The following is a 17481-nucleotide window of genomic DNA, read 5'->3' as shown; positions in this document are numbered from 1 at the left end:
ATTTTAAATGTAGGGAAAAGAAAATCTTCCTAAAAAGATCCAAAGGAAGTAAATATTCAGTAAATAAAATCAAAAGGGAAGAGAAATAGACCTGTCGATAAAAAACAATCTACACTTCTGTTAACAAGACATCTCTTACTCTATTAATAAATTAAGGTAGGACGTCCATAAAGAGTAAGTTTTTATTTCTGCTGCTGAAAGTAGTTACGTAAAATCTTACCTTGCTAATTTACTGAGAGGCTGTTCTTCAACAACTGAAGACACAGAATTATCCCCTACAGTTTTCTGTCCAACACTTCCTGATGGTTCAACTTCTGACTGAAGATCTTTGTTGGCCAAACCAGCCTCTTCGGAATCTACACAATCTTTTCTTGCTGAAACCTCCAGAGATGTCAGAAGCTCAGCTTTTTCCTTCAATTTAAGAAGAAACAGCTAATATTACCACAAAAACAATCTCTATGGCAATTTGATTTGGTAGTTTGACCTAGAGTCCCAAGCTTGCTTAGACACACACACACACACACACACACACACACACACACACACACCATGACTGATTTCTAAGTTTTTATAATATTAGAATATCATTCAATTTTCAAGAAAATAATGACAATACAAAATTAAATATTTTTAATGTTTTTCTTCATGATCCTGACAAAATACAGCCCACTGATAAAAATTATATATTTTCAAACTTACTTTCTGAAGAAGCTGGGTGTCAGGATCTCCTTGCTGCAGCAAATTATCTTCTGGCTTCCAGGCCTCATCCAGATCTGCTCTGTCTTTTTCTATAACTCTTTCCTCTTTCTTATCATGTGCTCTTCCCAAATTTGGCTCAGGGTTTTGGAACTGCCTTCTTATCAATTGTGCTGGGCTAGAAACATAAGTTTTATGTTCATTTCTAGAATGAAGTACAAATCATCTTGAAGAACAAAAATCAGAATTCTTTTTTAATGTACCAGTTGTTAAACAATTTTTTACACAAACCAATCCTATGTTCAAAGGACTATATGTAAATTCGCTATGCTGATATGAAAGGAAGAACATAAAAGCTTTTACAGTATAACATCCATTTTCTGTATAGCCTGGGAAATAGTTTTACAATAATATTAATCTTGATTACTTTCATTGATCCTGGTTTGTGGTTTCATTCTACTTTAAGTAACTTTCAGAGTAATAACTAGAAAAAAAATTCTAGTAGTTGAAGATGGAATTCATAACGGCACTTTAAACAAATGCTTCAACTGGGCTCTGAAGCATGAACAAATGTTCAATGGTCACAACAAGCATAGATGGTCCTACTGGTTCATGAACAGGCTTGAAAGCTAGAGTCTCTTCTCCTTCCACATGCCTATCAGCTCATAGAAAAAGGTTTATTGATAGTCAGTGTCATAAGAATCTCAATAAAACCCATTTTATCTGCCAAAACATAGAAAGACAAGATTTAAACATTTAATAGAGTAGCCATAGCCTCCAAGGCAACCCAAGTCTTAAGGCTTCCTGGGAAGAAAGAATTGGCAAAGATGTGAATTCTGAATTAGAAAGCTTAAAACTAATATATATGTGGATATTTATAAGAATAACTGGATATGTGCCTATCATTGGTTCTCCAAATGATCTATATTAAAGACTATTCTTAAGTAATATTTCTAATAAATTATCCAGAAAAAAGTACCTAGTTACATTTTCAAATGTATCTACCTAAGCTCTTCTGTCAGTGAAACACCAAGGAAGTTCACAGAAGTTCTAACAAGGTTATGATGCTAACTAATACATCTAGTGCAGACTAATGCATTTGGGAAAACAAATTATATCTAACTTAAGTATAATCTATACATATAAAAGTCCAGCAACCAGAACGATGGAACGACCAGAACAACCGATTGCTATGACGTGCACTGCAGTGGTAAATGGCCCTATCAGGGTCCCAATCTCACCCCCCAACATCCCGTGGCCCCTCCCCCCAGCAGGTATTTTGTGGAAAAGCCACACTCAAGGGGCCAAAGAGCCACATGTGGCTCACGAGCCTCGGTTTGCCGACCACTGCCCTAGCCAGTTTGGCTCAGTGGATATAGCGTTTGCCTGCGAACTGAAGGATTCCAAGTTCGATTCCAGTCAAGGGCACATGGCTGGGTTGCGGACTCGATCCTCAGTGGGGGGCGTGCAGGAGGCAGCCAATCAATGATTCTCTCTCATCATTGATGTTTCTACCTTTCTCTCTCCCTTCCTCTCTGAAATCAATAAAAATATATTTAAAATATATTCTAGTTCATAATTATTACTTTATACTTTCATAAATTTTTAAGATGTGAAGTTATATAAAATTAATTATGTAAAAACCCAACCTTTATCTTTGGGAAGTTTGATGCTTTCTGATTTAAAGGCACACTCACCTCATCTTTTTATCTAAAACATCAACTTTGTTAACATGAAGGTTTTCTAGAAGAGCCACGTGACTCTGATTTTCATACATTCTTCCTTCAGAAATTTTGGAGGATATAACTTCTTCAGTTCCAATTTGATAATTTGGCTGAAATGATAAAACCATACTTGTGTATTTTTTAAAAAACAACAGAGTATGCTTTCTAAAATATTTTGAACATTAAGATAGGCATTTAGTTTTTTAAAATGAAGACTCAAACTGGATATGTTCATGATTTGCTGTCCAAAACATAATTGCCTAATTTAGAAAGTTTAAAAGATTTTTGCAGTAATATGTTTAAGTGATGCTTTTAAAAGTACAATACCCATCTGTTATGAACCCCCCTCCAAAAGAAGTTTAATGTTGTTTTTTTAAAGAATCAGGAGGTTCAAATAAAAATTACAATCACTTTAAATCTAGATTTTTACTATAACAGACAGAGAAAAGGACAGAAAAACAAGAACTGTTGAAACGGACATTACACTACTAAGATTTGCTTCTAATATCACAGGAGCCATCAGTAAGAGATGGTTTCACTATCATTCAAAGAGCAGAATGTTTATGCAGCAGTTAAAAATAATGTATCCCTGTATTCTTGACACAGAAAGTCAGTTAAAATATTAAATGAAAAACAGTTGTCACAAAATAGCATGCATGTAATCATTTGAGTATTTAAATTTACATATGTAGCCACATATGTATGCACAGGGATACATCTGGTAAGACACAACAACAGTTTTTAGTGGTAATCTCATGTGGTCAGAGTTGGGGTAGTTATTTTGTATTTATTGAAAATTGTCACAATGAGTAGTTCATTAGTAAGGAAAAAATAAACCTATATTTACTTTTTTTAACATTCAGTACGGAAATCTGAAACAAAACTAGATAGATTATGTAATCACTGAGTAGAGTAAGTGTCAAATTACATAAGACAAGACTGAGCTATCATTTAATATTTTAATTTGCATTAAAAGGCTCAACTCAATTACATGACAATAACTCACCACACTCAGGAATTTCTTTTTAGTTTCATCTTTTTGTAATTTTGTCCTTTCTTCTTCAACTATGCCTTTGGCTTCACCTTTTTCTACCATTTGCCTCTGTAAAGCCTTTTTTATGTTTGGTCTAGGTCTCTGAAGGCGGCCCCTAACTGGTCGAGTAGGATGGATAATACTTTCCTTCATTTCTTGTTGAAAAGTGTTTATATTATTATGAGTCCTAGAAAGAGGGGCAAAGAAAAATAGAGGAACTTGACTGTAAAAAGATGAAAACTACTGTAAAAATGTAAAATTTGAGTATCCTCTAATAAAATTACCCTCTCAATAACAATTTACTTCCTGATTATAAATATACCTTGTTTTATAAAAGGACATATTATTTCAATTATTAAAAGGTAATGAGCCCTAGCTGGCTTGCTCAGTGGTTAGAGTGTTGGCCAGCAGACTGAAGAGTCCCGAGTTTGATTCCACCTGGTCAAGGGCACATACTAGTACCTCGGCTGCAGGCTTGATCCCCAGTCCTGGGTCTAGTTGCATGTGGGAGGCAACCAATCGATGTGTCTCTTTCACATCGATGTTTCTCTGTCTCTCCCTCTTCCTTCCACTCTAAAAATCAATGGAAAAATATCCTTGGGTGAGGATTAAAAAAAAAAAAGGTAATGAATTTATATGAGGTACCTACAATATTCATATTCATAGAAAGAAAGTACAATCCTGGTTGCCAAGAACTGGAGAAAGGGAGGAAAGGGGAGTTATTGTTTAATGAATACAGACTTTTAGGTAGGGAGAATAAAGTTCTAGAGATGGATGGTGGCAGTGGTTGCACAATGCAAATGTCCTTAATGTCATTAGATTATACACTTTAAAAAATGGTTAAAAGCTAAATATTATCTACTATGTATTTTACCACAATTTTAAAAAATATATATTTTTATTGATTTCAGAGAGGAAGGGAGAGGGAGACAGAGATAGAAACATCAATGATGAGAGAGAATCAAGGATCGGCTGCCTCCTGCACGCCCTGTACTGGGGATTGAGCCCGCAACCCAGGAATGTGCCCCTGACCGGAATCGAACTTGGACCCTTCAGTCTGCAGGCCAACACTCTATCCACTGAGCCAAACTTGCTAGGGCTTTTACCACAATTTTTTAAAAGACAAATAATACCTTATATACATATATTTCTTAAATGCATTGTTTTGTGTAAGATCTTAAGCAGTGAACAGTGAACATAAGCAGACAAGCATAAAAGGTGTTGAACTCAATCTGATTTGCAATTTTACAGGCAGTCTGCCATATGAATAAAAATAAATCAAATACAAAATTCTTTATGTTCACTGTTAAAATACATTAATAATCTTAATTTTAAAAAAAGAAGTATTTGAAAGAACTCTGTCTTATTTTAGATTTTCAAAGGACTATCACTGGTTACCCCATAGAAATAAGTAGTTCCTTCTCCTGGGCTTGTGTAGACTGAGAGACCTCTTCAGATTCACAAAAACTTGAAGGTGAAAGGTTCTTTTCTGTCAGTTCACATGGTAACATCCCAGCCTCCTCTTGCCTGTGATCTGATTTGTCTTTTTCTCTTGATGTCATCAGGGAAGACGCATCCTAGAAAGAGATAAAAAAAATTTCATTGAGGGTTGGTAAAAGTATAGGGAAATAGGAACTTTCATATACAATTGGAATAAAAAATTTGTATAGTCTTTGTAGAGAACAATGGGACAGACCTATTAAAAATTTTATTTTCCAACTATTTTACTTCTAGAAATATATCTTATAAAAATATTCAAATAAGTATCTAGAAAATAATATAAAAGGATATTTATTATAGCAATATTATTCTGTGTGTGTCCCACTGCCAAAAAAAAAAAAAAGGGGAAAAAAGGGCATTACACTAAAGAAAATACAAATAAAAAATTGAAAACAACACAAATCTATCACTAGGGGACTGAATAAATAAATTATAATTTCTTCATAATATAATAGTATAGAGCTATTCAAAAGATAAATTTCTAAATACTGCCCTGGCCGATGTGGCTCCAGCCAGCTGAACTTCATCTATGCTCTGAAAGGTCACTGGTTGAATTCCCGGTCAGGGTACAAGGCCAGGTGCAGGCTGGAACCCCAGTCAGGGTATGTGCGTGAGGTAGCCAATCGATACGTCTCGTACTTCAATGTTTCTCTCTCTCTTTCCCTCTCTCCTTTTCTTCTTTCCTCCCTCCCTCCTTCCCTCTCTAAAAATCAATAAAAACATATTTAAAAATTTTTAAATACTGATCCAAAAAGATGTTCACAGCCCTGGCAGGGTGGCTCAGTAGGTTGCAGTGTCATCCTATACAGCAAAAGGTTACAGGTTCAATTCCCAGTAAGGGCACATACCTAGGTTACGGGTTCAATCCTGTCGGGTGTGTATGGGAGGTAACCAATTAATGTTTCTCTCTCTGTCTCTCTCCCCTTCCTCTCTCTAAAACATCAATAAAAACATATCCTCGGGTGAGGATTAAAAAAAAAAAAGATGTTCGCAATATTTTAAGTGGAAAAAATCAGAAGGCAAGCTATGATGTCGTTTTTGTAAAACAATGAAAATACCCTCATGTTATTATTTATATAATATGTAACTATACTTAGAAAAGTCTGTGTTGCCCTGACTGATGTCGCTTGTTGGTTGGGCGTCAACCCATGCACCAAAGTGTTGCTGGTTCGATTCCTCGTCAGGGCACATGCCCAGATTGCATGCTCGATCCCCCGGTGTGGGGCATGCCAGAGGCAGCCAATCAATGTTTCTTTCTCTCTTTCTCTCCCTCTCCCTTCCTCTCTCTCTAAAACAGAGGTGGGGAATGTAAGGCCTGCAAAATCATTTGGTCTGGCCCTGACAAAGCATTCAACCTGGGTTAACTAAATGTTTGCAGGCTAATTTTTAAGTTGATAATTTTGTATGGCCCAAGAAGGATGCTATAAATATCCAAATGGCCCCTAGCAGAAAAAAGGTTCCCTATCCTTGCTCTAAAAAAACAATTTAAAAATCTTAAATAAAAAAAGTCTCGGTGGATAGATTCAAAATTGCTACATGATTAACTTGGCAAGGACAGATGAACATTATAGGGGACTTTCTCTATTTAGATTCTATATTTTTTCCAATTTGGAATTTTTATAATCAAATAAAATAATCAATAAAAAAGTGATTTATCTTTTAAAATATAAGATTAGAAGAATAAAATACAAATGCTCAAGTATAATAAGAACTAAGCTATTTTAAGATGCAAAATAAAAATTTTAATTCAAAAAAGTACTTTACAGATTTAGAATTTATGAGTGTTATTTCATTTCAAAGTTTTTTTTATATATTTTTATTGATTTCAGAGAGGAAGGGAGAGGAAGAGAGATGGAAACATCCTGATGAGAGAGAATCATCGATTTACTGCCTCCGGCACAACCCCTACACTAGGGATCGAGTCTGCCACCCCAGCATGTGCCCTCACGGAGAACTGAAACACAACTTTCTGGTTCTTAGGTCAATGCTCAACCACCGAGTAATAATGGCCGGGCTCATTTCAAAGTTTTTGATGCTACATCACATAATCTTAAATTTATGAACCAAGTAAATAAACTCCTTTAACTCTTATCAAGCTCTTAACTTTGCTTTTTAAATCCTCACCCAAGGATATGTACTTTTAATTGATTTTAGAGAGAGAGAGGGAGAAAAAGAAAAAAAAAACATCAATGTGAGAAACATCGATTGGATCAAAGCCCCAACCTGGGTATGTGCCCTGACCAGGAATCAAACCCGAGACCTTTCAGGGACAATGCTCCAACAAACTGAGTCACACTGGTCAGGGCCAAGCTCTTAACTTTTTATTTCATCTTCAAAACAGACTGAAATAAAAAATTGTCATTCCCATTTTCCCTATGAAGAAACTGGTTCATCATTTGGCTATAATCACACAGCAAACAAAGGTCAGAACTTAAACTACATACAGCCCAGGCTTCTTAAATTCGTTCCATGACATACTTGCCTATCATAGAGATCTGAGATTCTTACACAAACCATGTGGAACAATGAGGCACATTAAGTACAGCTACAACAAAATCACACATGGTAAAAACTGTATGAGGAAATACTTGTGAAATTTCAATTCCAAGCGTTTTACTTTTTTAACTAAAACAAAAGAATCTCCATCTTAAATATCACTCACATATTGAGAAGGGAGAATGTTCATTTGTTCACCATCCTGTTGTATCATAATAGTCTCAATTTTATCCACTTCCAATTTCTTCCCAGGTACATGTTTTTCTGCTTCCATAGTCTCTCTTTTTAAAGCTGCTCTTGATAAGTTTGGTTTTGGTCTTTTGAATCGACTTCTCATAAAAGGTGGTTTAAATGGCTTCTGTTCTTGAGGAAGAGATTTGCTTTTGGAACAAGGATTATCAAACTTTAGAATGAACTGAAGGGGCAGTGGGAGAGGAGTCTTAGGACAACCTTAGAGATTGGCAGTAAATATTTAATTCTGATTCTTAACAAGAAAACAAATTGGACTATTTGGTAACTTCTGAAAAAATGAGTGGTACAATGCAAACAGATAAAAGCCTAGGAACTATATCATCTTTGCACAAGGAAAATATACGTTTATCACACCCATATGATTTAAGAATATGTATTATATACAATTCTGTATGTTAGTAATTCTCACAATCAACTGTCAGAATATCCTCAATCCTCTCTCCCACTCTTCCCCAAACTAGCTTAAACTCTCTAACACTATGCTATAGATTGTCTTGAAATCTTATTTAACATAAACTATAAATATAACTTTATATGCTCTTTAACAGCACACAGACCTATAAAATTTTACCTTGAATTAATATCTGAAAATTGTTCTGGAACATCTGCACATGGTGTCACCTGGTCTTCTGTTTTAGCAAGTTCAGAAGTCTTCAAAGAAGTCTTCCAATGACTCAACTGGCTGGACACTTCCTTTTCAGAATTTCCCTTTTCCTCTACAGGTATATGCACCACAGATAGGACTTCATTGCTAATGTTCTGGAAGAATAGTCACAGTAAATCAGCACATATACAAGATTCCTTGAGCATCTCAAACAAAAATCCTACTATATTCTAAACACTTTTCTTTCTTTTTTTTTTAATATATTTTATTAATTTTTTACAGAGAGGAAGGGAGAGGGATAGAGAGTTAGAAACATCGATGAGAGAGAAACATCCATTAGCTACCTCCTGCACACTCCCTACTGGGGATGTGCCCACAACCAAGGTACATGCCCTTGACCAGAATCGAACCTGGGACCCTTGAGTCCGCAGGCCGATGCTCTATCCACTGAGCCAAACCAGTTAGGGCTAAACACTTTTCTTTAAAAATTCAGAAGTTTATTTTTTTAATTTTTAAATAAAACAAAATTTACAAATGCTAAAACACAAAATTCTGTTAACTCTTCTTTACATATTGCATATTTATATTTCCAAGCCAAAAATGCCATTGCTGTACGTTCAAAAAAAAAAAAGTCCTTGAAAATGTTAGAATAGGATGAACTTCAAATAACTGAAAACTTTTGCCCTAACCAGTTTGGCTCAGTGGATAGAGCGTCGGCCTGCGGACTCAAGGATCTCAGGTTCGATTCCAGTCAAGGGCATGTACCTTGGTTGCAGGCACATCCCCAGTGGGGGGCGTGCAGGAGGCGGCTGATCGCTGCTTCTCTCTCATCGATGTTTCTAACTCTCTATCCCTCTCCCTTCCTCTCTGTAGAAAATCAATAAAATATATTAAAAAAATAAAAATAACTGAAAACTTTTAATAAAAATAACTTTTAAAAATGGAGTAAATGGGGTGGGACAGGAAAAATAGAGAAAAGCTGATAAACTTATAGTCAAAAGAAATAATTCCAACTTCATGTATTCCTTTTATCTAAAAGAGTAACTTCAAATTGACATTAAGAATAGTATCTTTTCCACAATTAAAAAATTTTAATTATTCTTTTTTCTTCGAGGTCCCAAAACATAGAATTTAGGACTAAGAAAGACTTTAGACTTTAGAGATTTTAAACATTGTTGGACTCAGAAATGCAATTATATTTATGTTTCTCTGAAAGAGCATTATAAAAAAAAACTAGAGGCCTGGTGCACATTTGTGCACTGGGGGGTGTGGAGGTCCCTCAGCCCGACCTGCACCCTCTCCAATCTGGGAGCCCTCTCCAATCCGGGAGTTTCTGTCTGTCTTTGCAATCATGAGCGAATTGTCTGAGACCCCAACTCACTTTGGTTTGTTGCTCACAGAATAATAGAGGAATAACAGAGGCATTTTTTTTTCTTTGCTTCATTGATGGAGATTTCCTGGAAATTTTAGGATATCTTCCCTTTAATTTTTCCTAGACACTCTGATTTTACTTATGTCTCTCACCTTTGCTTTCCCTCCATCCCCCACAACAGTAACTTGCTCCAGACACTCTGCTCTAGTGTCTAGGACAGCCGTGGGCAAACTACGGCCTGCAGGCCGGATCCGGCCCGTTTGAAATGAATAAAACTAAAAAAAAACAAAAAACCGTACCCTTTTATGTAATGATGTTTACTTTGAATTTATATTAGTTCACACAAACACTCCATCCATGCTTTTGTTCCGGCCCTCCGGTCCAGTTTAAGAACCCATTGTGGCCCTCAAGTCAAAAATTTTGCCCACCCCTGGTCTAGGAGATCCGTCTGCCACCAGAACTACGATTCCCAGCATTCCTGGTGCTCCCTGTGATCTTGGTTTTCCCTTCCTGCTCTGTCTCCGTCCCATGGCCTCCCACTCTGCCAAGTCCTCCACAAGCCACCAGCTCTCCCTCTGGCGGCTTGGGGAGCCAATTTCCCCAAGCCGCTCCACTCTCTGGCGGCTCTCCCGCTCTGCTCTCCGCCCGGCGCCTGTGTATGCAAATTAACCCATCTTTGTCAGATTAATTTGCATACTTACTCCTGATTGGTTCGTGAGCATAGCGGAGGGATGGTCAATTTACATGTTTCTCTTTTAATATAAGAAATGTTTAGGGACAGAAAAGTACATACTTTGATATTTAGTGAAGGCACAGCACTGCAATCAGCACTTCTGCTCTGCATTAAATCTGTCTCAGTTTGTAGTGAGGTCCCAGTCGCTTCTGGTTCATTTTCCCTTAGAGAAGTACCTATTTTTTCAGTTTTATCCAAATCTGCCACCATTTCTTCTGTAGCACTGATCTCTTCTGATCCAATTTTCCTCAAGGAAATTTGTCTTCCAGTTTCTTTCAAATCTGCCTCTGTTACCTTAAAGACAGCCATCTTTTCCATCAGAGAAATGTCTCTTTTTCCAGTTTCTTTCCAGTTAATCTCCCTTTTCCCTATGGCACTGATCCCCACTAATACTTTTTCCTTTGAGAAAGTTTCTTTTCCAATTTCTTTCAAATCTGCCTCTACTTCTCCTATAATTCTGTCCTCTTGGGCCTTTTCCTGTGTAGGTATTTCTCTTCTTCTGGTTTCCTCCAAATCTGTCTCTCTTTCCGCAGCGGTGTTAGTCATAGTCACCTCCGGTATCTCTTTCCTTGGAGAAATCTTCCTTCCAGGTTCTTTCAAACATGCCTCTGCTTCCCCTACAGTGTTGACCTCTGGGGCCTTTTCCTGTCTGGATATTTCTCTTTTCTCTGTTTCTTCCAAATTCGACTCTCTTTCCTCATTGGCATTAGTCATAGTTACCTCTGGTATCTCCTCCCTTGGAGAAATCACCATTCCAGTTTCATTCAAATCTGTCCTCACTTCCCCTACAGTGTAGACCTCTGGGGCCTTTTCCTGTGTGGATATTTCTCTTCTCTCAGTTTCTTCTAAATCCATCTCTCTTTCCTCAGTGACATTAGTCATAATTACCTCTGGTATCTCTTCCCTTGGAGAAATCTCCCTTCCAGGTTCTTTCAAATCTGTCCCCACTTCCCCTACAGGGTAGACCTCTGGGCCCTTTTCCTGTGTGGGTATTTCTCTCTTCTCTGTTTCTTCTAAATCCGCTTCTCTTTCCTCAATGGCACCAGTCACCTCTAGAATCTTCTCCCTTGGAGAAATCTCTTTTCCAGTTTCTTTCAAATCTGTCTCCGTTTCCACAGTGAAGTCAGTCATTTCTGGTTTCTCCTCCCTGAGAGAGATGAATCTTCTCCCAGTTTCTTTTAACTTTGACTCAGTTTCCTTTGTAGTGCTAGCCTCCACTGGTACCATCTCCTTTGGTGAGGTTTCTAGTCTTGCTGCTGTCTTTTTCCCAGAAATAACAATCTCCTCTGGCACCTCTTCCTTTGAGGAAATGTCTCTTCTTCCAGTTCTTCCTATATTTGGCTTTGGTTTCTGAAATCGATTCTTTAGAGCTGGAACTTGTTTGAGTATATTTGCTTCATTATCCTCTTGAATACTATAAAAACAAAAGACACAATTGAATTTTAAACCAGACTGTCTGTTGAAGAGATGATGGTTGCGAACTCACTACTGAAACACGAGGGACTTTCCAATTAAAAAATAAGAAAATGAAGAAAGCCCAAGGAATCTCTGAGTAAAATTTAAAAATTAAAAGAGAGCCCGGACGGTGTGGCTCAATGGTTTAGTACTGAAATATGAACCAGAAGTTCATGTTACAATTCCTGGTCAGGGCAAATGCTCGGTTGTGGGCCCATTCCCTGGAAGGGGGTGTGCAGGAGGCAGCCAATCAATGATTCTTTCATATCATTGATGTTTCTACCTCTCTCTCCCTCTCTCTTCTTCTCTGAAATCAATAAAAATTAAATTAAATTAAAAGAGAGAGCCCTGGCCAGGTAGCTCAGTTGGTTAGAGCATTGATCCATATGCCAAGGTTGCAGGTTCAATCCCTGGTCAGAGCACATATAAGAGTCAACCAATAAATGCATAAATAAGTGGAACAACAAGTTGATGTTTCTCTCTCTCTCTCTCACTCTAAAATCAATCAATAAATAAAAATTTAAAAAGCAAAATTAAGTAGAGAATTTATTAAAAATATTAAAATTAAATTTAAATAAAAATCAAGAGAAAATTTCATCTTTTGAAATTATGGTAAAATTTTAAAATAATAAAATATCTATTTACATATAGACACATACAAAGAAAAAGTCATCAGTTAGGTCAATTAGATTAGCAGCTAATTGGCCCTGAATAGTTTCCTACTAATTGTCGTTCACACCATTCTTCACAAACACTGTCGAAGAAAAACTCTCCTCCAGGCTCCTCATTGGAGCTAGCCCAATTTGTGTACGCTATTCCTACATCTTTTGCCCCTACTATCATTTAACAGACATATGACTTACCATAGAGTTAAGGGCCCCATTTACATGGCCAGACTTGGCTGGCATCCCAAACAGCTGGATGGAGGCATGATTTGAAAAAGATATAGCCTTATGACTAAGAACTAGGTTCACACCTCACTTTTAAAAACAATTTAAAATGGTATTTCCTATACAGACATTTCTCTAAGAGAACACAAATTGGGACTAAAAGAAAGGATTAAATGAACAGTATTTTGCAGTTTCCTGAGTGTTACTGGGCATTTCAGCCCAGTTAGTCTGAACAAGTGTATACAACAGCTTTTAAAAAATGAGTTAAAACTGCCCTAGCTGGTTTGGCTCAGTGGATAGAGCATCGGCCCGCCAGCTGAAGGGTCCCGGGTACAATTCCAGTCAGGGGCACATACCTCAGTTGCAAGCTCAATCCCCGGCCCTAGTCGGGCCATGCAGGAGGAAACCAACCAATGTGTCTCTCTCACCTCAATGTTTCTCTCGCTCTCTCTGTCTCTCCCCCTCCCTTCCACTCTCTCTAAAAATCAATGGTAGGGACAACCCCGGTCAGGATGAAACAGCCCCGGTGTGGTAGGGACAACCCCGGTGATGTTGAAACGGCCCCCGTGAGGTAGGGACGACCCCGGTGAGGTTGAAACGGCCCCCGTGAGGTAGGGACGGCCCCGGTCAGGTCGAAACGGCCCCGGTGTGGTAGGGACAACCCCGGTCAGGTAGAAACGGCCCCGGTGTGGTAGGGACAACCCCGGTGAGGTTGAAACGGCCCTGGTGAGGTCGGGACGGCCCCGGTGAGGTTGAAACGGCCCCTGTGAGGTAGGGACGGCCCCGGTCAGGTCGAAACGGCCCCGGTGTGGTAGGGACAACCCCGGTCAGGTAGAAACGGCCCCGGTGTGGTAGGGACAACCCCGGTGAGGTTGAAACGGCCCTGGTGAGGTCGGGACGGCCCCGGTGAGGTTGAAACGGCCCCTGTGAGGTAGGAACGACCCGGGTGAGGTTGAAACAGCCCCCGTGAGGTAGGGATGACCCCAGTGTGGTAGGGACAACCCCGGTCAGGTTGAAACGGCCCCGGTGTGGTAGGGACGACCCCGGTGAGGTTGAAGCGGCCCCCGTGAGGTAGGGACGACCCCGGTGAGGTTGAAACGGCCCCCGTGAGGTAGGGACGGCCCTGGTGAGGTTGAAACGGCCCTGGTGAGGCTCAGACGGCCCTGGTGAGGTTGAGACTACTCCAGTGAGGTTGGGACAAATAAAGGGGACCAGTATGGACTGATGAACAGGGGTAGATACAGGAGCAGAGCAACATTGAACAGAATGTTAAACTACAGTGGGAAGCCTGGGGAGGGTTGGGGGGGGCGGATTAAGAGACCAACTGAAGGACTTATATGCATGCATATAAGATTAACCAATGGACACAAGACACGGGGCGGGGGGGGGGCGGGGGAATGTCAAGGGGGGGAAAAAAGGAGACATATGTAATGCTCTTTGTAATACTTTAAGAAATAAAAAAATAAAATAAAAAAAATAAATAAATAAATAAATACAGTTCCTCAAAAAAAAAAAAAAACAATTTCTAAAACTTTATACAAAATTTTAAAATTATATAATAAAATGATGCTTACCTTGGACATTCATTAAGAGACTTGGGCTCATCTGGTTGCACATTTTGAAAAGAAGTATCTTTTTTTTCAGATTGTGAGGTGATGTCACATGACTGATCTTCTGTTTGTTGAGGAGTCTTGATAACAAACACAATTTATTAAAAAGTTTTAGTTTTCAAAATGAAACAATCATTTATAATGTCTAATTTGAGTACAAAGAAAACAGTAACATTTCAAAACCATAAAATGATAGTCCAAAGATGTTGTTTTTTTCTTCAGATATGTTAGAAAATTTCGTAACCCACAGCTTTTACCTCATCTCAAAGGCCCTTGTTTCCTCCCAATCAGAAAGCAAGTAACTGCATTAGTCTCATCTATAAGAATTATACCCTGGGGTCTATCTCTCTGAATCTATCTTATTATTATAATCACATTACAGACCTTGGAAATTATGCCAACTGTTACCCTTATCCCAAAGACTAGTTATTATGGAAATATACTAAAATCCATAATCTTTGTTCTTAGAATTATATTTTAGTAGGAAGATTTTAACATTTTGTTTCTGGCAGCGTTAAAATTTACATATCGAGCTATATTTTCAAAAGGAAGTGTAATTCAAAATCTGCAGAGTAATGGGGAAAAGCAAGTCCAAATATGAGGTAAGATGAAAGTCGATGATCCATCATATAAATGCCCAAAATCCAGAAAGCTGAGTTACATGGCTTTACAATTAGCAAAGTGGCTGCCTATGAGATTTTGGGCTTCTATTTAATGAACAATGTACACAATGGTATAACACTACTGTTTAAAAAGCGGGTGAGGCCCAGCCGGCGTGGCTCAGTGGTTGAGGGTTGACTTAAGAACCATGAAGTCATGGTTCAATTCCCCGTCAGGGCACATTCCCGGATTGCCGGCTCGATCCCTAGTATGGGGCATGCAGGAGGCAGCCAATTAATGATTCTCTCTCATCATCGATATTTCAATCTCCCTCTCCCTTCCTCTTTGAAATCAATGAAGGTATATAAAAAGAAGGTGAAAGGAGGCTATATATTTAACAAAAACACTGGGAAGAATCAGAATACTTACATTTATATCAACACAGGATTCATTTTCATTCTTTTCTACATTGGCCCCAATTTCTTCCTGTGATGCAAGGATTTCTTTTCTTTCAGCAGCTTTAACTACATTTGGCTTTGGCCTTTGTAATCGGGCCCTCAGTCGTGCAGGTCTGAAAGCCTTTGGTTGATTATCTTCCTGCAGATTCATTTTTTCACTCAAACTAAAACAATTACAAAGGAATCAAATCAATAGTTATTCTGAAGTCACATACTTGCTTGTTTTTAGTATTCCCTTCTCTCAGGTACAAATAATTTGTAATATAAAATAATTCACAAGTATCCTCAAGAACATCCTTCAAAGATATTCATACTTCTATACTTTGAATCTTTGGAACCCGACATAATTCTGGAAACCTGACTATAAAAAGCATTTTAAAATCAAATTTTCATCACAAAATTAGAAAATTTACCCTGATAAGCATGTACTACAATTCCCCACTAAGGATAATACTGTATAATGTACATTACCAGGGCACTGGAAACAGATTATGGCATAAATATACAGTCCAAAATCCACTGGTTCAGATTCATACTGGAGCAATGTCTATTCTAGATCTCCATTATAAATTAAATATTCCCTTTTGAAACCCCTTGTTATAAGTAACATGGCTTTATCCAGAAACACATTAACTTATATAACAATACTTTGTCAATAAGCTTGTTAACACATTGCATACCGCATAGAAATCTCTAAGACATACGCCAGGGACGGCACGTTTTTGGGCAAACTGCACGTTATTTAAATCATCATAATGCACTTTAGGTGTTGTTTTTCAATAATTATAACATTTTTATTTACAAAAACAATTAAACAATTAAAGTTCCTAGTACTTTTTTAACGTATGGTACTGTGTAAAACATTTTCCTCTATGAAGAGGGACCAAACAAAATTTACATAAGTATCTAGATTCGCTCCGTTTTCCATGGGCGTGAAAAACAAGAACACTCGTGAGCAGTCCTTAACAGATGGCTCGCGAAACACGAGAAAACTCATCAGCGGTACGAAATGTATTAATAAGTTGAGGAAGAAATGTAATTGCTGCCAAAACCGGTTTGGCTCAGTGGATAGAGCGTCGGCCTGCAGACTGAAGGGTCCCGGGTTCGATTCTGGTCGGGGGCGTGTACCTGGGTTGCGGACACATCCCCGGTGGGAGATGTGCAGGAGGCAGCTGATCGATGTTTCTCTCTCATCGATGTTTCTGACTCTCTGTCTCTCTCCCTTCCTCTCTGTAAAAAATCAATAAAATATATTTAAAAAAAAAAAAAAGAAATGTAATTGCTAACTCAATGGATCCATATAATAATTTATTTCTACAACACAGGGGTGGACAAAAGTAGGTTCACAGTTGCTTGTAAGAAAAAAGACATGCAAGGTATCAGTATAACTAGAGGCCCAATGCACGAAGATTCGTGCAAGAATAGGCCTTCCGCCCTAGCCGGTTTGGCTCAGTGGATAGAGCGAAAGGCTGCGGACTGAAGGGTCCAAGGTTTGATTCCCAGTCAAGGGCATGTACCTGGGTTGTGGGCACATCCCCAGTAGGGGGCGTGCAAGAGGCAGCTGATCGATGTTTCTCTCTCATCGATGATTCTAAGTCTCTATCCCTATCCCTTCCTCTCTGTAAAAAAATCAAAATATATATATATATATATAAATAAAATATATATATATATATATATAAATAAAAGAATAGGCCTTCCTTCCCCTGGCTGCCGGCACTGGCTTCCTTCCAGAACCCAGGACCCGGGCCTTCACTCTGGCTGCTGTCTTCCGCCTTTGCTCCGGGCCAGAGTCGCCTCCCGCCTGCTCCGGCTGGCTCTGTGGCTGCCACCCAGAGGCTGGCCCTTGGTGCCTGACTGGGGCTTATGGGAGGCTTGGCTTCCTTCGTCGCTGGGGCAACGAAGGAAGCCAAGCGTCCCGTCCACTCGGCGCCACCACCTTTGAGGCTATGGGCGCCGCCATCCTTGTTGCAGAATGATGATTAATTTGCATATTACCCTTTTATTAGTATAGATTAGTATAGATAATACAAAAATAAACTGCATACTCACACTGTA

At 38.6% G+C, this 17481-nt stretch overlaps 1 protein-coding gene across 2 annotated transcripts in view; it reads right to left on the bottom strand.

Annotated features, from left to right (window-relative positions):
* Positions 1-17481, bottom strand: part of BDP1 (BDP1 general transcription factor IIIB subunit) — an 87707-nt gene that overhangs the window by 28837 nt on the left and 41389 nt on the right. For both annotated transcript variants that reach the window (XM_070412146.1, XM_070412147.1), the window contains exons 15-24: positions 15395-15587; positions 14330-14445; positions 10471-11824; positions 8273-8460; positions 7616-7829; positions 4852-5030; positions 3427-3640; positions 2394-2530; positions 700-874; positions 221-411 (exon numbers count right to left, since the gene is read on the bottom strand). In XM_070412146.1, the coding sequence (XP_070268247.1) occupies positions 221-411; positions 700-874; positions 2394-2530; positions 3427-3640; positions 4852-5030; positions 7616-7829; positions 8273-8460; positions 10471-11824; positions 14330-14445; positions 15395-15587 (2961 nt within the window). The remainder of the gene's footprint in view (positions 1-220; positions 412-699; positions 875-2393; positions 2531-3426; positions 3641-4851; positions 5031-7615; positions 7830-8272; positions 8461-10470; positions 11825-14329; positions 14446-15394; positions 15588-17481) is intronic.

Source organism: Myotis yumanensis, unplaced genomic scaffold (genome assembly GCF_028538775.1).
Source record: "Myotis yumanensis isolate MYYU_CA2020_CCGP unplaced genomic scaffold, mMyoYum1.0.hap1 SCAF_4, whole genome shotgun sequence".
NCBI classification, from domain to species: Eukaryota; Metazoa; Chordata; class Mammalia; order Chiroptera; family Vespertilionidae; genus Myotis; species Myotis yumanensis.
Note: the sequence above shows the minus strand (reverse complement) of the source record. Positions and strands in the feature narration are given on the sequence as shown.